Source organism: Anguilla rostrata, chromosome 9 (assembly GCF_018555375.3).
Source record: "Anguilla rostrata isolate EN2019 chromosome 9, ASM1855537v3, whole genome shotgun sequence".
NCBI classification, from domain to species: domain Eukaryota; kingdom Metazoa; phylum Chordata; class Actinopteri; order Anguilliformes; family Anguillidae; genus Anguilla; species Anguilla rostrata.
Window position 1 is genome coordinate 35,487,468 of NC_057941.1, and position 22,500 is coordinate 35,509,967.

A 22,500-nucleotide genomic window follows, 5' to 3' on the forward strand; every position below is an offset into this window, starting at 1 on the left:
GACAGAGGGCAGCGTTCACAGCACAGTCCTGTGTTCGTCTGTATCTGCAGACATGAGGGCAACATTTATGTGTGTTTATGTGAGAGTGTGATTAAGAGTCTGTGTGTGTGGCTGTTTGGGAGATAGCATTTGTGTATGTGAGTGCAGTGTGTATGTGTGTGTATGTGTGCATGTGCCTGTGTGTGTGAGAGCCTGTGTGTGTGCGTGTGTGTGAGTGCGTGCGTGCGTGTGTGAGTGTGAGTGAGTGTGTGAGTGCGTGCATGCGTGCATGCGTGTGTGTGTGAGCCTGTGTGTGAGCCTGTGTGTGTGCGAGTGTGTGAGTGCGTGCGTGCGTGCGTGTGTGTGTGTGAGTGAGTGAGTGTGTGAGTGCGTGCGTGCGTGCGTGCGTGTGTGTGTGTGAGTGAGTGTGTGAGTGCGTGCGTGCGTGCGTGCATGCGTGTGTGTGTGTGAGCCTGTGTGTGAGCCTGTGTGTGTGCGAGTGCGTGCGTGCGTGTGTGTGAGTGTGTGAGTGCGTGCGTGCGTGCATGCGTGTGTGTGTGTGAGCCTGTGTGTGAGCCTGTGTGTGTGCGAGTGCGTGCGTGCGTGTGTGTGAGTGTGAGAGTGTTTTCACACTGTCTGAGCAGTGACGCAGACCTGTCCCTTCTGCCCCCCAGACTGACGTGACGAGCGTCAAAGAGGAGGAAATGACACAAAACGCCATGGAGACCTTAACAATGGAGACCTCTGCCCTGTCTTTAGTGAGAGAGAGAGAGAGAGAGAGATGGAGAGAGAGGGAGAGAGAGAGAGAGAGAGAGAGAGAGAGAGAGCGTGGCGAGGGGGAGAGAGAGAAAGAGAGAGCATGGCGAGGGAGAGAGAGAAGGAGAGAGAATAAGTGTATCTCTCCTGGGGAGACCTGTGATGCTGTTTGTCAGGTCTCGTCCAGCACTACCTCTCGGGAACGACGGCTTCCTCTGAAGGCTTTGGAGCAGTTTAAATAAGAGGCTCTCCCGGTTGCCTGTAAGACCGCTCTGAGACCCGCCGCTGTGGGACGGGAGGAAATCGACGAGCTCCGCGCCGTCGTCTCCGGGCCAGTCGAATGCAGCCGTCTTTAATTAAGTGAATCTGCGTGTCAATCTGTCGGCGATCGACGGGGTGTGCGGGTGGCGTGTGACCCCGCCGGAGGGGTCCGATAGCGACGCGGGGAACAGAGCGGCCCTGATCATTAGCACAGAGGAACAGGGGATTAGACCTGCCCTGAACACGCAATGTGGGGACTGTCTTAGTGGGGACCACGACACAGACACACAACACACACACACGTAAAGACACACACACAACACACACAAGTAAAGCCCACACAACACACCATAAAGACACACACACAACACACACACACGTAAAGACACACACACAACACCCAACCACACACACAAGTAAAGACACACACACAACACACACACAAGTAAAGACACACACACAACACACACACATAAAGACACACACACAACACACACACACATAAAGACACACACACATACACACATGCAAACTCACACACACAAGCAAAGAGACACACAACACACACACACGTAAAGACACACACACAACACACACACAGGTAAAGACACACACACATACACACATGCAAACTCACACACACAAGCAAAGAGACACACAACACACGCACAGGTAAAGACACACACACAACACACACACAAGTAAAGACACACACAACACACAACCACACACACAAGTAAAGTGTCTTTGCTTGTGTGTGTGTGCGTGCGTGCGTGTCACGCACACACACACAAGCAAAGACACACACACATACACACATGCAAACACACACACACACACACACACACACAAGCAAAGAGGCACACACACACACACACAATCAAAGACACACATACATACACACATGCAAACACACACACACACACAGTCCACCATTGAGCAGCACGCACACGCACACGCACACACACAGACAAACACAGTCACGTTTGCAAACACAAATGCACGCCCACACAGACCTAGGCACACAGCTCATCTGCTGCCAAGCAGTTCTGAGAAGCGTTTAGAAGCCAGCATGGCAGCGATGTCCGGTGAAATCGGACGAGAGCAACGCGCTCACTTTTGGCTGGCGGAGCACGCATTCTGGAACGCAGGCGGAGTCGCACCTGTTCACCTTGTCCTCTCTCTGACCTGCCCCCCCCCCCCCCCCCCCCCCCCTGCCCCCCCCCCCCCCCTCCAGGTCGTGGTCTCCACCACGGTGAACGTGGACGGTCACGTCCTGGCCGTGTCGGACAACATGTTCGTGCACAACAACTCCAAGCACGGCCGGAGGGCCCGCCGGCTCGACCCCTCCGAAGTCGCCGTTACCTGAGCACGTGCCCCTTCTCACCGCTGTCGTCTGCCCGTCCACCTGTCCACCTGCGTGTGTGTGTGCTGTCTGTCTGTCCACGATCAGTTCACTGTGTGTGTGTGCTGCTGTCTGTCTGTCCACCTGTCCACCTGCGTGTGTGTGCTGTCTGTCTGTCTGTCCACCTGTCCACCTGCGTGTGTGTGTGCTGTCTGTCTGTCCACCGATCAGTTCACCTGTGTGTGTGTGCTGCTGTCTGTCTGTCCACCTGTCCACCTGCGTGTGTGTGCTGCTGTCTGTCTGTCCACCTGTCCACCTGCGTGTGTGTGTGCTGTCTGTCTGTCCACCTGTCCACCTGTATGTGTGTGTGCTGTCTGTCTGTCTGTCCACCGATCAGTTCACCTGTGTGTGTGTGCTGCTGTCTGTCTGTCCACCTGTCCACCTGCGTGTGTGTGCTGCTGTCTGTCTGTTCACTGATCAGTTCACCTGTATGTGTGTGCTGCTGTCTGTCTGTTCACTGATCAGTTCACCTGGAAGCGAATAGAGAGAGAGAGAGAGAGAGAGAGAGAGTGGGAAAATGTGGAAGAAATTCTAAGAAGGCTGTACTGTTTGTGAACCATTGTAAGCATGGGGCATTCAGACCAGAGGTGGGAAGTCCCAGGGTCAGAAAGTAAAAGTCCTGCTGTGTGTTTCTCACGCTCGTGAACTCAGCCAGTTTGTTTCACCAATTAGTTCTGACTCCTGGCTGAAGAATTGTGCTTATTAGCAAATCCAGGTGATTGGAACAAAATACTGGGGAGGACTTTTACTTTCAAAAGCTGGATTTTTCACCTCTTCATTGGGCACAGTGAAGGTGCCCCGTGCTCAGCATTTTTAACAGGACACATCGGTGCCCCTCCGTGCTGTTCCCTGTGGTACTCATTCGTGTGGGAAAACTGCACGTTTTCCGGAATATTCTGTGCGGTCGCTTCCCCTCCCCTTACCTCCCAACCCCTATCGCGTAACACCATGTTTTAATGTCAGGATGTGGGCTATCAGGGGCCAAACAGCGTTCTAATTTGTCGCCCTGCCAGCGGCGCGCAGGAGCAGGGAACGGCGGGAGTGGCGAGACCCTGTGGGTTTGCGCTCACACGCTGTATTATGTAATGATTTAGCATTCAGCCAGGCCGCGGCGGGCTAGCGGATCGCAGAGGGGAAGCGACTGAATCGCTGCGTTCCGCGATGCAGCCGCCGCACCCCCTGCACCCGGTGGTCGAGATTGTCATGGAGACGGCGTGCCACTCCCCCCCCCCCCCCAGAGCTCTGCGCGGGGAGCAGGGGTTGACAGGGAGGGGATAACAGGGGAATGATGGGATGCGGAAATGCAGAAGATTATAGTGGGAACTCCCTAACCCCTCAGATCTACTGGGCACCGAAGGAAGACTGACTCCAGCTCATTAAGGGATCGCCCTCCCGCTCCCCCCACCCTCGAAGCCCGAGTCGCTCACAGGAAGCGCTCAGGAGCCAGGGCGGGTTACCGCTCGCTGCCACAGTGAGCGCCACGCGTTTGGCACCTGCTGGCGGCGTGCGCTGCCCTGGGCTGCTTGCTTCCAGTTCCTGTTCCCATAATGCCTCTGGGTGGCTAATTAAGGCCGGCGCGGTCAGGGCCCCTTCACCGTACCGTAGCTCTGGCTGGGCAGCCGCGGGGGGGGGGGCCGTGACAGATCCGTTCATTAGAGTCCGACCCGTGGGCTGAGAGACAGGAGAGCGGACGGTCTGCTGACCCGGAGTGACCAGGGGAGCTCAGCATGGAGCAGCCAAAACTCTCTGCTGTTACTCTGATGTCAGTGTGGTCAGCCCCCCCCCCCCCCACCTTCCCAGACATACCCGCAGTAGCAGTGAAACTTATAGCTCTGTTATTTTCCCATCGTCATGTAACTGCACTCTTCAGTCGGTGGCTTATCTCATGAAATAATGCACCGTACACTTTTTATTTTTTTAAATATATTCTTAAACCTTTAAGATGTGAGATCACAATTATGCGATTAGAATGTTCTTAACTGAACATTCTAATGCTGATGTAACAGTCACTTCTGGTAATTGAAAGCAATGGATTTCTAGAACACTGACATAATTTTGTTCTTCAAAGTTCTTCAAAGGGTTCTATTCTATCACTATATATTTTTGTCGAAGCACAAAGGTGGCATTCTGTTTTGTTGGCTCATTGTCTTTGCCAGACAGCTGATTGGCGACAGATTCCCCTTTAACCACAGGTTTAAAAATGAATACTTTCTCCTCCAGAAGAGCTTCCAAGCTCATAAGGGGCTGAAAATCAACCAGTAGGTGATTTCCCAGGTGCCAGGTCATCTCTGGTCTCCCTGGTCCCAGGCGGGCTTAATATAGATTCAGATTTCCTTGGTGAGAAGGTCTTATCATCTCTCCGAGTGTGTCAGGTTAGTAAGGCTTTCAACAGACATGCAGAGGTCCTTATGAAATTGATTTTTACTTTAGATCCAATCAGTTTGCTATTTATTCTGAGATTTTGAAGAAGGAGAAATGTATTTTGACCAATATGATGGATAAAAAGACAAAAAAATGTTATTATTATGAATTTGTCTTATGAATTCATCCTGGTAACCTCCAAGGGGTTGAGTTATGCTGGCTTTACAGGGTCCTTCTGTATAAGTGATTAGTGGTCTTTTTTTATTTGCTTTAAAGGTAAAGCTTGCGTTCTGTGTCAGAAAATTGAACCAGTGCCACTCATGAGCTTGTGCTAGCTAGAGTTTGTGACAAAGGAGTTGGTCTTGGATCTTTTTACTGTATGTGGATCAGAACAAGTCTCTCTTTAAGGGCCCAGTTCTGATCCATAGAAGGGGAGGGGGTGGGGGGTTTGGTTACAGACAGAGGTCAGGACCCAAACAGCACTGGTTGGGCATCTGTCTGAAGGTCTTACAGAACCACAAGGTTGTTGTGGTGTCTGGACTGACCTCCCAAATGCTTTTCTGTATTTTGATGACATCGTCGCAATGACATCACCACCTTGCAATGTAGGTGTGGGGCTCGCATCGTTAGGAGGCAGCAACTCCTATGGCCCTCCCTAGCTCCGCCCCCTTGCCTCCCCCCCAGCCCCTCCCCTAGCTCCGCCCCCTTGCCTCCCCCACTGCCCCCCCAGTCCCCTCTCATACAGACAAAGGGTTTCCGTTTCGAGAAGTCCCGGGCAGAGGGAACCAGGTGGGATCTGGCGAGGCGAGGGCCAATGTTTGGACAGAAAGCGTTGTGGTGTAAAGAGGTGTCCTGGAGCGAGGGAGACTCTGTGTGGGCCCCACCCCAGGAGGGAGGGGGTAAGGGGGGTGGGGGGGGGAGCTGGCCCGTGCCGGCTGCGGGTGTGAGCGGGGGACCCGATGCGGCGGGATCGCGGGCAGCACCAGGAACAGATGGCGTGGAGGGAGGCGGCCGAGTTTAATCCTATCAGATGGATCCGCGCTCCGCCATCTGGTTAATCCACGCACAATTTCAGCTTAGGCCAAGATTACCCTCTCTGAGCGCCGGCTTCCACACTTCCTCCTCCTGAGCTCACCAGACTGCCTTATGGAGCAACACACACACACACACACACACACACACACACACACACACACACACACAATAACACACACACACACACACACACACACACACACACACACACACACACACACACATACACACACACACACACACACACACACACACACACACACACACACACACACGCACACATAACACACACACACACACACACACACACACACACACACAACACACACACACACATAAACACCACAACACACACAAAACACACACACACACATAAACACACACACACACACACACACACACACACACACACACACACACACACACACACACACACACACACACACACACACGCACACACACACGCACAGACACACACACACACACACACACACACACACACACACACACACACACACACACACACACACACACACACACACACACACACACACACACATACACACACACACACACACACACACCCACACACGCACAGACACACACACACACACACACACACACACACACACACACACACACACACACACACACACACACACATAAACACACACACACATAAACACACACACACACACACACACACACACACACACACACACATAAACACACACATACACACACACACACGCACACACACACACACACACACATAAACACACACACACACACACACACCCACACACGCACAGACACACACACGGACACACACATGCACACACACACACACACACGCACAAACTCTCTCATACACACACACACACACACACACGCACATAAACACACACACACACACATAAACACACACACACACACACACACACACACACACACAAAACACACACACACACACACGCACATAACACACACACACACACACACACACACACACACACACTCACACACCCACACACACACATAAACACACACACACACGCACACCCACACACGCACAGACACACACACACACAGACACATGGACGCTCACACGGATGTGTGCATGCACACATACACACAATATCATAATTTAATCTAATCAAGGTCAAAACTGGATTACATCTCTTCTTTGGAAAACCAAGTGTTGTCTGACACGCTACATTGAAGAAGATTAATTTCTGTTGACTTATCTTTTGAAAGTTGTGCTTTGTAGAATCCTGTCTACTAATCTAAAGCAGGTTGAGGTGAAAGATGTCTGCAGTTTCCTGCATATGCACTGTAACAGGAGGAATATACGGTTTTGTTTTTGGAGGACTTTTGAGCGTAGTCTTCGATAGGAAGTCATGCTCAGCTTTGATCAGCTTTCACCAAAACACAAATTTGTGACAAAGCAAGATGCAAAACAAATGAAGTTCACTCAGGGAAAGGTATTAGCCGTCTGCATCATGAAACCAGGCCTGCTGTTTCCAATCAGTATTTGCCCTTAACACAGAAAATAAAAGTGCCTTTACTTTTACTCACGTAACACAACTTGGCTCGTAAAAGTCGCTCGCCAAGATAAATTCAAAAAACGTGTTTGTACTGAAAGAAGTAGCACTTGAATTAATTTGTAATGAAACATAAGTAAACTACTGCCAGCATCTAGAATCTGGAATCTTCCCTGCTTTGGGTATTGTTAAAAACTGGAGTCACTGATTGCCTGCCTACCCCATATTCCTCTAGAGCTGATTCAGGGGCAGAATCCACAATTCTACTGAAAATGGAATGTAGAATGTGAATTTTGTTATTGGATTCTGATTCCATTTATATCTTTCTGAGACCCGGCAATTCATTTTTATCCCCTGCAGTGGACACGAGTCTCTGATCTTAATCTCAAGAACCATATGTTCTACAAAAATAAAAAATAAAACTACGTGGCATTTTAGAGATCATTTTCACCGCAACATGTTGTCATCCAAGACGCTTGTATAGCTGTATGTCAAAAAAAATGACTATACATAGTAAAGTTATTTTCTGCCTGGTCTCAGGATGATGTTGGGGTTGGATGAGCTGGTTGTGGGAGAGCACCTATTTTCAGGGGTTTTGAGGGTTAATTGATGCTCTGCCGTGCTTGAGGTGGTGAGAATCGATCCTGCAACCTTCCGGCCTGATCTGATCCTGCAACCTGCTGCTTGCTCTGCAGTTGCTGCCCTTTGGGGTCTTCATACCTCCTTGCCTCTCTCCCTCCTCTCTCTCTCTCTCTCTCTCTCTCTCCCTCTCTGTCCCCCTCTCTCTCTCTGAAATCAGGGCTTTGAAGGTCTTAGGCTCAGCAACCCCTGATGTGGAGACTTTACCCGTGTGCTCCTGTTGCCTCCATCAGCGTGATTACTGTCAGTCAAACAATATTGTCAAAAAAAAAAAAGAAAAATAAGTACGACTTCATAAGTTTTAAAATTGCTTTTTAACTTGCGATGAAAAACTGCCAAATTGCTGTGGGAAAGCCTTCATTTGTGTGGGCCCACAGTCTGGCGACACCCAAGAGAATGGCTTTACTAGTGCCTGAGCATCAAATGCATTCACACAAGCTACACCCACTGCACCTTCTTGTAGGCTACTTGCTTTATGTACAGGAAGAAGATGAGATTTGATTTCACTTTTTCCTTTGCTTACTTTTTTTTCCTAAAGGGAAGCATTGAATCAGCCAAAGATATGCAAATATAAAACACAGTTCAATGACATAACATGCAGCCCGTGTGTTCCAGTATAGAAATCCGACTCATTTACTAGCCTCATGTGCTTATAAGCATCTATGATGTTGGCACAAAACTGTTACTGGCTCTTTCGTCTAGGACACTCTGTCTAGGACAGCTTCACATTTTGGAGAGCAGTGTTGAGCCCCTTGTGCTCTCTTTGCTGTCCCCGGTCTGTGATCCGGGCCCGCCTCTGACCTCAGACAGCCCAAAATAAGCATGTTAACCTTTCTCATATGTTTCTGATCAGGTGAGAGTGCACTTTCGAGGCATAACTCCTGCTTCTAAACTCCAGTGCTGAACAGGAAGAGCCTTTTATTAATAACGCTGTGAGTGGTTACGCAGTGTAACGCGTGACAGTGCACTGCGCACGCAACTATTCCTGTGTTTCAGGCTGTATAGTGAGCCTGAGATCTCCCCTTTCTTCTTCTTCTTCTTCTTCTTCCTCTTCTTCTTCTGCTTCTTCTTTTTCTACTTCTTCTTTTTACCTTTTATCATAATTTTTTTTTTTAAACCCAGAGCTAATTGGACTTCCAGTAATTAGCTCACAGAAAGCGCCTTTGGAAGGACGCCATCGGAATCCAAAGTCCAAAGTTCAACATCCCGGAATGAAATTTAAAGCAATTAATGTGTTGAGCTTTTTTTATGGCTTGGCTGCTGCAGGGTCTTTTCATTTTTACATTTTTTTTTCTTTCTGCTATTCCCTGGGCTCCTGGCCTTTGATGGACTCCTGTAAAGACGGGGGGACTGTCTGTCTGCCGCGAGAGAGAGGCGCGCCTGACATTTAGACGCGCTCTCGTAAAACAATCGGGCTCACCCTGGCCCCCGTACATATTGGGGGAAGGGGGGGCAAAGTAATATTTAATAAATGTGTGTGTATAATCACACAAATTATCATTCCCAGCATGTAGCCGGCCCCCCTAGGACAGGGGCTTTTATTGTGAAGGCGATACGGCCGCTGCCATTTGGGGCTTTTATTGTGAAGTGATGCGATCGCTGTCATTTGGTGGCCGTGAGGTGGAGTGATATTTCCTAATGCTGCCTCTGACATTCCTGAGTTAGATGCCATACAAACAAAAAATTTCCTTTTGACCCTGAATTTAATTAATAATCAAATCAGAGGACTGACAAGTGCTGTTGTTTCAGCCAAATTATCCCCCAACCCCCCCCCTCCCCGCCCCGAAGACAGCTGCTCTTAGTGATCAAAAGTTTTCCATAAATAAAATTTACTATTTGATGATAAATGCTTCCATGCAAATGTGTGAACATTTACTGTACTTGCAGTTGTACTGTTAATCACATTAATATTCATTGTGTTTATTCCTCTGTGTATTTTCTGTAGTAAGTGGTCCTCCTAGGGAGAGAGAATGATGTATTTGAATGTGTGCATATGCAGGTATATACTAGTGCAGAGGATCTTCATAAAAAAGGAACATTGACTTCATACTCTTATTTTTTTAAATCTAGACCATAAGAAATTACTTGCATTTTATTTTCATATGTAATATTTTGAATGATTGTAGAATCATAAGAAGGAGATAAGCTTTCTCCCAGACTCACCTAGATTTGGATGTAAATCTTCTCTAGAAGAAAAATCCCTGATAGTGTGTGTGTGTCCCATTAAACCACTGCTAGTATGTGGGCCTCATGTGACACAGTAGTAGAGGGTGTGGACTCCGTTTCCCATAGGCCCCTGAAAAACACACAGCCGTAGGTAGGTCCTGTGGAATGTCTCCTTAGGGCATTCCACCAGATGGGTTTAATCAACTTTTGCCCCTAACATAAAACCCACAATCAAATGCAAATGTTTCAAGAACATTTCCCCCCCAGTAAAACACATTTTGGCAAGTTCAGGGACCACATAGTACTACTGAGTGGTACTGAGAGACCACTGTCAGAGTAAACTCTCGGAGTTGAACATTTTGCTGTGCGACTTCTTTAACGTCTCATAGTTTATGTTTGTCTTCAGTGTTTCATGTGCTGTAAAGGCGTAGATTCAATCAAACTTTGTCCTTAACTCTGATTAGCAAATACAGTATGTGTGTGTGTGTGTGTGTGTGTGTGTGCGTGCGTGTGTGTTTTTTCTTGACATATTTTGGCAAGTTCCTTAACTTCCAGCTTTCTTCACTATTTGTGAAAAAAGATGAATCTTTACATTTATTTGTTACAGTTACGGACAAATGTTGATTTAATCTAGGTCAGTGTGTTGTGCTCCTCCCACAGTACTCAAACAGTGATGCATATTGGGTAATAACCTTTACAACCTAATATGCAGACAGTCGCATACTGTAGCATAAATCCAATAGACTAAGTTTCCTCATGATATCCACTGTGATGCTGTAGTACCAGTAAGTGCTTTCATCTGCAACTGCCGAGGGGAGGAAAAGGGTTATTCAGTAGTTACCGTGCATCGCTTACTTAAAAAACCACATACAGTAACTGCCAGGGAAAGATGTTCTCCAATTCTTTCCCCATAACTCCCGTGAGAGGAAAGTGTTGAAGTGGAAAAATGGTGTCCAGCGTTAATGAGCTGGTTGTTCTGCAGTGCATCCATGCTTGAGTCCTTCGAGATTCAGGAAAAACAAAAGAAAAGCTGCAGTTTTTTTTCTCTCAAGGAAAAAAAATCTCCCTTTGTATCTAATGAAATCAATAGATGCAGTAGATGGTTCTGGAATGTTTCTCGCTGTTTCCAAGTCACACTGAAGGCTTAAAAATACTACCCGCCGCCACCTCTCTGCTTGGCACTCTGAATTGAAAGAGATGGATTGTGGGTAATGCTGTGCGATTCTGATGTGAGTTGGCCGAACTGACTCTCTCTCTCTCTTTCTCTCTTTCTCTCTCTCTCTCACTTTCCCCCTGTTTCTGGAAGCAGCTGCCCCCTGCATCAAAGCCATCAGCCCCAGCGAGGGATGGACAACAGGGGGCGCCACCGTCATCATCATCGGGGACAACTTCTTTGATGGGCTGCAGGTCATCTTCGGCACCATGCTGGTGTGGAGCGAGGTCAGTTCCCTCCCTTGATGCCTCTTTGTCCTGTAAGAGCCCTAATGGCATTGGTTCACCCACCGTGGCCATGTCAGATCCATAAAGGCGTCCATTCACCTTCTCTGTCCTTGTCAGAGCCATAATGGCGTCCATTCACCTTCTCTGTCCTTGTCAGAGCTGTAATGGAATGTTCATCCATTCCTTTTTCAAACCAGGTTTTATGCCTACTCTACTCTATTTTTTTTAGCCCATTCTGAGTGGCCATTCATAGGCCTATCTCAGCGTTGTAATGGCCTCTCTGTTTGGGAGAGCCTGTTCAAACATGTATGCCCTCAGGACTGTGCGCTGCCAGTTGCCGCTTTTTTTCGGTCCACCAGCAGAGCTGCACTGTCCCGGCCTCAGGCAGACTGCAGGGGTCTAAACTCGGCAAACGATTAGCCCCGGGGCAAACCAGGCCAACCAAAATCCTCCCTTCTTTGCCACGGTCAATCGCCCGTCACCCTGAGGGGTTCCTGGACATGGTCTGCACCGCCAAGGTCACGATTATATTTAGAAAAATTTGGGGTGCGTCTCTGTACGAAAGGGCTTTTACGGGACAACGTGCCACCCAGAAGCAGTTTGGCATTTTGGAGAATGAAAGAACTGTTACTGACATGGACCTTTTTCACTGAGCCTGCCCTGGCTAAGGTAACCCTGGTCCTCGTGACCAGTCCGGGTTTCAGCCAATCTGCAGTCGGGACACAGAAAGAGAAGCCAATGGGAACGGCTCATAGCATCGCCCTTTCATTACTAGCCGCTGAACAATAACTCAGGGTGTATTAAGCCTTACTGTTCAACACTGCAGCTAGTCTGCATGAGTTGTACTGAGCGATCAGATAAGGGATAAGTACTTTTTGTTCCATTTGGTACTTTTTTCTTTCAGTACAAGGTGCTATCCGGCCTTGCGTTTCCTAGACCTGCGCCATGTGCTCCTGCTTTCTGCAAAGTGTTTTCTTCTCCTTGGGAAACTGGGTTAGTGATCAATTCAGACGCTCCAGCGTTAAAGGTGCGGGTCTATAAAAAGCCCCTCGTTTGTCACGCGGCGTTGTTTTTATTTATTTATTATTTTTTTCTGGAGAGGTGAAAGGAGCAGATTCAGAGTTACGGAAGCCGGGAGATAACCGCGCGGTAAGGCCGCGGTTTTGGGCGCTTGGGAACCGCAGCCCGCCCGTCCGCTCGCTCGCTTTGGAACGGGCGGGCGCTTCTCGCGGAGGTAGACGCGGCTCTTGTCTCTCTCCTCTCTCTCTCTCTCTCCTCTCTCTCTCTCTCTCTCTCTCTCTCTCTCTCTCTCTCTCTCTCTCTCTCTCTCTCTCTCTCTCTCTCTCTCTCTCTCTCTCTCTCTCTCACTTTTTAGCTCCGCGTTCCATCTGCACAGCTTAGCGGAACAGGTCTGTTCTCACTTCCTGTTTTTGATGGCGTTTTAATATGGTGGCGGGAAATAGGGTTGTTGAACATGCCTGGTGTCCAATGGAGACATGAATGCACATATAAATGTGTCTACACATGCATAAATACACACGCACGCACACACACATGTACTCATGCACGCACACACACATGCACGCACTCACGCATGCACACGCACACACGCACACACACACACACATACACACACATATACATTTAGATATATATATGCTTCTACCTAATATCCTCCCATGTAGCAACTCTTTGTTGGGGCTGTAGGGCTGAGGTAGACCCACATCTTGGACCAATTTACAGAGGCCATGCCCCCCCATTGCGACACCCCGTAGCTGTTCCTGTGACCCCTGGCCTTGCCCCCCCCCCCCCCATCATCCCCATCAGCACTGGGGCCACCCACCCATCATATCCCATCTAACCTCTCCCCAGCTGCACAGCCCATGGGGGCAAACACTGTGATTTCAGGGCTGATATTCCTTAGAAACCCAGTCAGTACTTGTTCACTCTCTCAGCTCAACCCCTTTCCTTCCCCTCCCTACCGCAATGGGCTATAATGAAGGAGAACAGAAAGAGGGGGGGGCATTGTCATCATCATCTCTCCTGCCATTCTAATGGACTGATCCAATCTCAATGGACCAAAATAAGCACAATGAAGTACTCTAAAATAATAATTTACGCAGTTTATTTTTAGTTGTCAATTACACACCATGTTGGCATGGTGAGCAGATGAGGTGTGACTGCACACATGGTTGACATTATGTTGTTTTGTGTGTCTGTGTGTGTGTGTTCATGTTTTTTCCCTGGTTGCTTTATTTCATTGTTTGTATGTGGCCATTAATTCAAATAATTGCCGGGGTCATTATTTTACATTAGTTTGAGAAACATCTGTTATTTTTGTGGTTTGTTATTTTTTTGTTCCCCCTCCAAATCAACATTTGTAAAACAGTTGAAGGTCAGGAGGTAATGGATTAATCTGAAATGGGCTGTGGGGTGGGGGGGTTAGGGGGATGGGCGGGGTAGAAGGTTGGAGATCTGTACCAGAGCCTAATTATTCCTCCTGGGGCACATTTGTCCAAAGTGGCCCTATTTAGAGACACTTAGTACTGGAGTTAGTTTTAGAACTCTGGAGGCACCACTTCTCCTCTCTTGGGCTACAAACCTGCAAAAATACTGGGTCGGGTAGTATGGGGGAGAGGAGGGGCTGGAGTGAAACTAAAGTTCAGGGGGTGTAGAGAGTGGGGGCTCTGTTTGTCCATACAGAGCCATGGGGGTTGGGGGTCCGGGGCCCAAATTGGTCAAGTCACTCTCTGCTCACTCTGAAGGAGCCAGGGGCATTCTGGGTGCTTTGTTTGACTGTTGGAATCAAGCATCCTGATTGGTGAGAATGGTTCCGGTTCCTGCCAGTTCTTGCCAGTCAGTGCCAGTATGTGCAGGATCATAGCCATGGGTCTATTAATAATCTCTCAGCAGGTACACAGCTTGTACAGTATCTACCAGCATAGTCATTATTACTTATATTACTTTTTTACAAGTACTTAATACTAGCCAACTTTTAATTTGTGAGGGCAATATACATGTTGTGGCTTGTCATGTGAAAGGCTAAAGGCTTTTAAGATATTGTTAAGAATGTCTTGTCTTGGTGACTGTAGCTGAAATTTCATGCATGCAAGAATTTATTTAGAAGAACGTGACATATTTCAATGCTGTTACTCAATGCTGTGGGAGTTTTGTTAACAAGGCTGCTGAGCTGTAGCCTGTAGCCAGTGAAACGGTGTGTGTGTGTGTGTGTTTGGGGAGGGGAGGGAAGGTTCTGCTACCCCCCTCTCGCGCCCCGCACTCATTGGCCTCCTTTTCCGCCTGGCTGTTTATTTTCGGCCCCCTTGACGGAGTGGTCGGCGGCCATCTTGAAGTGAAGTGTTTGTTTATGGTGGTGGAGAGTGGCTCAGAAGGGGGGACCTCTGTGACTGACAGGGACGTAGAGACGGACTCTCTATAGCTGCCTCTCTCTCGCGTCTCAAAAGCACTGACCCCTGTTCCCTGCACAAAAGCATCTGCTGCTGAGTCAAACCTCGGGCTGTGGTGTTAAATCATGATCCATGACCCCCACCCTCCCCTCCACTTTTCTGTTCTAATCTGCTGGTGCTCACTCGCGGTTCGTCGATTGCTTGCTGGTCTAATTTTACCTTCACATGTTTCTTTGGTTTATTTTGTCCTCTTTTTATTCTGTTGTTCTGGAAAGCACTTTGAGCACCATGTTCTGAAAAGCGCTATATAAATAAAGTTATTATTATTGTGTTTATTCTGACGCTACTAGCTGTCCGCTAAAAGCCATGGGATCACCTGTTGCTTCTTAAACAATGTCCTGTTCTCTCTCTTCCCCCCCCCCCCTTTCCCAAACAGCTCATCACCCCCCACGCAATCAGAGTGCAGACCCCACCCCGACACATCCCTGGCGTGGTTGAGGTCACCCTGTCCTACAAGTCCAAGCAGTTCTGCAAAGGAACGCCCGGCCGCTTCATCTACACAGGTGTGTACCGTAGTCTTCCTCACTCTCACTCACAGTCACACGCTGGTGATTTACACACTGGCCCACTTCATCTACACAGGTGTGTACCATAGTCTTCCTCACCCTCACTCACAGTCACACTGGTGATTTACATGTCAGCCGCCTTCATCTACACAGGTGTGTACCGTAGTCTTCCTCACTCTCACTCACAGTCACACACTGGTGATTTACACACTGGCCCACTTCATCTACACAGGTGTGTACCATAGTCTTCCTCACCATCACTCACTGGTGATTTACACACTGGCCCACTTCATCTACACAGTTGTGTACCATAGTCTTCCTCACTCTCACTCACAGTCACACACTGGTGATTTACACGCCAGGCATCTTCATCTAAACAGGTGTGTACTGTAGTCTTCCTCTCTTAATTCACTGCCTTAGACTGGTGCTTTCCAGAGTCTTCATCACCCACACCCACACAAACAGTGGTGATTTCCAGAGGTGGAAAATCCAGGTTCAGAAAGTAAAAGTATTTTGTTGCAATCTCTAATTGACAACTAAAATAAACATCTTAAATTGTTCCGATCAGCGCATTTCTTCAGCCAGGAGGTAGAACTAATAAGTGAAATGAGCAGTCTAATTTCATGGGTAGAAGAATCACATGACTGGACTTTTACTTTCTGACCCCTGGACTTTCCAGCTCTGGTGATTTACACACTAATGCCATTCATTTTGATCACATGACATACAGTAGGTGAATTACATGTCAGGACTTGGTGTATAATTTGGTGGTGAAATGGTGAGAACCGAAAGCTGCAAATGAATGAAATGAGTCCAGATATCCAAAGCCGTAATTCGAGTTTGTCTCGGCGCTCCATAAAAGGAACGGTATAGATCAGTACAAAGGAAAACAATTACAGCCTGAGGGAAAAAAAGAGAAAAGAAAATATAACTTGTTGCTTTCACGTTGACGCTGAAGCAGACCGAATGACAAACATCTTTTTGTCGCCAGCATCCTTCACGCGGTAATTGTTTTCTGTTGTACGCTGAAATTCCGCTAACACGAACCATCCATCACAGCGTTGCATAACCGCGGCGCTGCTCGCAGGCTGCAGGCGGTGTCTTTGCGCACGTGCTTATGATTGTCAGATGGATGCGCTACAGGAGTGGAATTCCCCCCCGTTTCCTCTTAGCGGAGGTCAACCTGATTCTCGGCACTTTTACGAGAAGCCACATTACTGTAATGCACAGAGAAAAGGGGCATACAGAATTGATCCATCTTACAGAGAGGCAGCATATCATATTGCACAGACAGAAGGGGCACACAGAATTGGTCTGTCATATAGAGCAGCAATATACCATAGTGCACAGAGTAAAGGGGCATATAAAATTGATCTCATATAGAGAAGCAACATACCATATTGAATTGAGAAAAGGGGCATAAAGTATTGGTCTGTCTTACAAAGAAGCCGCATACCGTATTGCACAGAGAACATGGGAATGTACAATTGATCTGTCTTGCAGAGGAAAGAGGGAAGAGTGGAATGAGGTGCTGAATTTTAAGGAGCGCTGCTTTGTGGTCTGAGGTTAATACGGGACGTCCTGAACTCAGGGGATGTCGTGGGGAGTTAGAATGCAGCCCGTGTATGTGTGTATGACACGGACTTGGTCACGCCTCGTATCTCAGATTAGAATGCATCCCGTGACCTCCCGTGGGATGTTTTGATGACGGACCCTCGTAAAAGGGCTGCAGTTAAACTGAGAACACGATGCGAGCTTTACTGGCTCCCGCTTTCAAGACATTCGCAAACGTGAATCCATCCAAGTGCGCGCATGCAGTCGCACGTACTCACCCCAGCTCATATGCGCAAATGCGCTTCTGCGCACATAAACATGCACACAGGCACATGTAGATGTATGCAGGCATGTGTGCACATACCCACACACATAAAAACAGTCACACACACATTGCACACACGCATGCATATACACGCACACACACTCGTAATAAACTCTCACACACACACACACTCACACACACAGAACAAGCCTAAGACAGCAGTTCAGATAGTCAATGTAGGATGACAGAATATCCTGCTTCACCTGATTGAAAATTATAAGGGCAACCCCAAAGGAGAAATTTGTAATAACTTTAGTTCTACATAATATATTAACATAGCTGCACACCATCTCTCTCTCTCTCTCACATGCTCTCTCTCTCTCTCTCTCTCTCTCTCTCTCTCTCCATGCTCACTGATATAAAAGCCCTTTAAAGAATGGAAAGAATATGCCATTCCTTTTGTTCCAGCGCAGAGCCAGTGACCCGCAGTACCTGTGGTCATAGCAGATACTATTTCCCCGTTTAATTTGTAAGGAGAAGCAGTGGGCTTAAGGGCCCTTTTCTTCTTATATTATTTTACTGTTTCTGCCGTGTCTCTCTTTTGTTTGTTTTGTCTGTCTTGTGTGGTATTGTGTGGGATTTCCATGCCAGCTCTTTGTTCAAAGTGTCTTATTCCCCTATACTGTTACCCATTAGTTACAGTGGGAATGACGCCACATATATAAAGATGGCTCATTTTTCCCCCTTCATTTTATTATTAAAGTGTATTAATGTGAACCGAGTCACAGCAGGCCACGTTCCGCAGCAGAGCACAGGAAAACTGAGAACATTTTGTTATTTCGTGAAGCTTTAGCTTTCATTTGTTTAAAGAATTTAGTGGTTTAGTTTGGCTTCCAGAACCCATCTTGGTGCCATTTGCTGGTGGTAATCAATGAAAGTGACATCATGCACGCCTTTTGTTCTTAAAAGCTATGACGTCACAGGCTCCTCATCATGTGATGCTGGTGTAATAAACGTGTAATAAGCTTAAGGGGGCGTGGCTTCAGCAGGTGTCTCCTGGAAGCTGTGGCAGGAATCGAAAGTTTGTCTTGTTTGTTGAGCACCCCTGTCGGCTTGATCGTGGGGGGCACAGGTCAGGGAAGGCGGCCCAAACAATGCCCATGCACCCTCAGTGCCCTCTGGGACAGGAGACAGGCAGTCGGAGGACCCTCCCAGGTCCGCCCACATTAGCGCAGACATGGGCGCCATTTTGGTGTTGGGTTACTCCCACCTCAAACCGCAGGCTCCACCCACCCCTTTCTTGCGGGGGCGACATAGCTCAGGTAAGAGCGGTTGCCTGGCAGTCGGAGGGTTGCCGGTTCGATCCCCGCCCTGGGGCGTGTCGAAGTGTCCCTGAGCAAGACACCTAACCCCTAATTGCTCCTCATTCATAAAAAATGGTTGCAGACTAAATTCCATCTTAAATGGGGGAAAAAATTACAATGTACACAATTCATTTCAAGCATAATATATGAACTTTGTCCATTTAAAATAGTGCACGTTCACTGTGACACAGCGTTGTCCGTTGGAATATGGAAGAAGTATCATTGATGATCATCTGCTGCGACCATCCAACTCTGCTGTAAAGTATGCAGAATATTCCTTGAGTGCTGGTTGGGTTTTTTGTTGAGGGGAGGGACACAGGGAGGTCTGTCTCCTGCGGAAACCTGCCTGCGATGGCTTAATTTTCTCTGGCCTTCTGATTAATTGATGGACAGTAATGCAAGTGCGTCTGTCCCGTTGTACTCCTACAAAGATGCAGGATAAAAGACAGGGAATGACAGCTACTTTCTGACTTTGAGCTTTCTGTCTGTAGGGTTTTTTTATTTATTTAAAATAATGACTTAGACGGAGGTAGTGGGGCCTAACTCGATTAGGCAGAACATTCCGGAATGTTTCTGTCCTTTGCAGCAAAAATCTGCATCAGCCCCCATCTCAACTGCACACGCATTGCATCTCTGAAGGATTTGGAAAGGGAAAGATACGTGCTGAGATTTGATTCCTGCGATCTGATTGGTTCTGACATGTTCTAGTGAGATCAGCCTGGCCAGGCTCTTAGTGCTTGTATGGCTATGAGTCTGACCTTTGACCTTAGCATCGCCCTTGAGTTTAATTCTGTAGTGTTTGTAACACAATAAAGTTGAATGCCTGTTTAACTGATTGTCATATTGTTTTTTCTTGATTGAGTACATTTTAGTGCAGAAATAATAGGACTCAGTAAAGGATATTCACATGTTACAAAAAAAGAATGTATGTATGGATAGCTGCTATACAATTTTTATTCTTTTTTTTTAATAAGGTTTATAAGTAATGGTTTATTTTGCTTGTCAGATTTTCAAATAAACCCCTCTGCAGGATTTATGGATAAAAATAAGATTGTAAGGTATTGATCCCTGGTTGGTGTGGGCTGGAAAAAATAACTCATCTGAAATACGCAGAAAAGAGAAAAAAAAATGAAGCAATAATTCAGGGCTATTGAGCGCCATGTAGCTGAGTGCATCGATCCCGATCCGCTGCATATGAGATCACAACCCAAGAAACACGGGCTCGTGGAAAACAAAACAAGGAACAAAAGAAGGAGAGAAAGAAGGGAGGAGAGAATTGCATTCCTCCCGGACTGTGGGCCCGTCCGCTGCTGGTTGTGAAATGCTGAGGCTCAGAACCGTGGGTTCAGGGGGTGTCGCGTTGGGCTTTGCCAGGCCTGAATCTCACCGCGACCTCTGGGCCTGGCCGGTCGCCCCCCCCCCTCCCCAATCTCCCCCCACCCCATCCTCGTGATCGGGTTTCGCGGTGCCGGGAAGAGAGCCGCAAAAAAAAACCGAGTGAGGGGGTGGGCGGCCGCAAAAGATGACCCCCCCCCCCCCTTCCTCGCGGCAAGGATCCGGAACCGCTTTTCTGTTCCTGGGGCCTCCTGCCGCTGCTCTCTCTGTTTCTCTCTGTTTGAAAGAGAAGAACAAAAAATAGTATTCTAGAATTTTCTAGAAGTTTCTAGAATTTTAAAATTTATTTTAAAAATTCACCGTAAAGCCTAATTCGGTTTTTACAGAATTTATTTCTTTGTTGTTGGTTTTTTTTTTTTCCGGACGCATTCTTGATGCTTGTGGGCTTCATGGCCGTCATGTTTTTTTTGTTTTTCTGTAGCTGTCCTGCATTATTTTTGGGTATGCAGCCTCTCTCTATGTGTGTAGCGCTTCGCTGTGACTTGTTGGATGAATTTGGGGGAGAACACTGTTCCATTGCCCCACAGCCACCCCCCACCCCCACCACCGCTCCCCCACATCTCCCTTCGGTGTCATTATTGGGAAATATGAAGAGCCCCGGACCAGGCTTCATGAAATTTCAATGAGCATTGATCCCTGTGATTGCAAGGAATCCTTCAAATAGTGTTTGCAGGGGGAGACAGGGGGAAAAACCTGCTCATTTATTTATCGCTGCTGAGTTTCTAATCCTTTTCTTCTTCTTAGACATTTTTTATTGTCCCATTGTAGAAGGCTGGGGGGTGGTGGGGGACATCATTTCCACAAATTCTGTGTTTAGTGACAGGAGGTGGGAGTGCTCATCCTATAGCCCGTAAAAACATGTTGGACTAGAGGCCTTGCTGCAACAAAAATGATGCTAAACCTTTGGAAAGGTTGTAGGTTAGCAATGGTTTTTTTCTCGGAACATGATGCTAAGGCTATATTTCACACGGCTTTTCGGTATCTTCCAGAATATCACTCTGAAAGATAAACCAACCGTGTTTCAAAACAACGCTTAGTGAACAAAAAATAACAGTATATAGCACCAAAGTACATAAAATCTCCCCCACACTATCCTCACAGCTATTTTTGTCTTAAAACAAAGGCATTAATGCAGTCCAGAGAGACCCATTAAACCACACTTCAGTCCTAAATTAACGAGAGGACAACGGTGAAACAGTTACGAACACAAATCTGGCCCACTATAAATACACACCCAGCCGTGTGGTTTGGACCGTTCCACATTTGGAGAAAATATGGTGGCGAGGGTTGCACATATGGGGCATTATGCCAAGTCTCACTTCTCCATTTTTTTCTTTTTTTTTTTGCTGGCCGCACATTTATGTGTTTATGTATTCATATTTTTTATGATATCTACATGTGCATATTGACAAGGGGGGGTTTCAGCTTTCTAAATTAAAACAGTCTGTTGTGTCTTGGTATTGCATGAGAGAGAAGGGAATTTGGTGCAGTTTGTCTGTTTTGTGCTCTCTCTCTCTCTCTATATATATATATATATATATATATATATATATATATACTGTATATACATATACATATGTGTGTGTCTGTGTGTGTAATTATTATAATTAGTATTAATACTAGGGTCAGACGTAGTAGTAGTAATCGTTTTTTTTTTCTTTCTGTGGGCTAAATGTACACAGAATGACTAATTATATCCATGTCGCGAAGGTTCTGTGGTTATTTTAATGTAATTGCTCAGACGGCAGGAGCGGTGTATGTGAATAATGCTTGTGCGTAATGTCAGCGTTTGAATGGCTGTCTGATTATCCATAATGACAGCTCAGCCAGACAGCCGTATTAGCATGCAGGGCGGGCGGTGTGTTTACACAGCAGAGTGAGGCTCTAAACAGGGCCTTCTCACCCCCCCCCCCCCCCCCCCATAACCACCATCCCCATTATATTACCATCTTCCCCTCTGCTGTAGCCAGATTAAATGCTAGCATGGTGACTGCGCAGCTCACACCAAATCACTAATGCATAAGAACAAGCCTGCTGTGCTGCACAGTTAAACACAGTGTGTGTGTTATTTATTTAAGCCCCTCATAGGCAGGCACTTTCCCCGCCATATAGACACACATTTTGCCATTTCCCATTTCTGGAACTGCGGTTGTGTATTTATTTATTTATTCATTTATTTTATTTTATTTTATTTATTATTTTGTTTTGTGTTTTTTTTTTTTTGCAAACTGGTCCCGTAGGAGAATTTCGGGGAGCGTTGATACGCACTCTGACCGTGAGTGAAACTGGGCCCCCTCCCATTGATCAGTCCAGCCCGGAGAGCTATCTCAAGCCCAAGACAAAAAAAAAGAAAATAAAAGTGG

The 22,500-nt window shown here is 47.2% G+C and overlaps 1 protein-coding gene across 2 annotated transcripts in view; it reads left to right on the plus strand.

Annotated features, from left to right (window-relative positions):
* LOC135263681 (transcription factor COE1) overlaps window positions 1-22,500 on the plus strand; it is a 147,919-nt gene that overhangs the window by 93,983 nt on the left and 31,436 nt on the right. Inside the window, exons 8-10 of one of the 2 annotated variants that reach the window (XM_064351990.1) lie at window positions 2,234-2,351; window positions 11,429-11,586; window positions 15,430-15,556. In XM_064351990.1, coding sequence (XP_064208060.1) covers window positions 2,234-2,351; window positions 11,429-11,586; window positions 15,430-15,556 — 403 coding nt within the window. The remainder of the gene's footprint in view (window positions 1-2,233; window positions 2,352-11,428; window positions 11,587-15,429; window positions 15,557-22,500) is intronic. The other variant, XM_064351989.1, reaches the window with a different exon arrangement.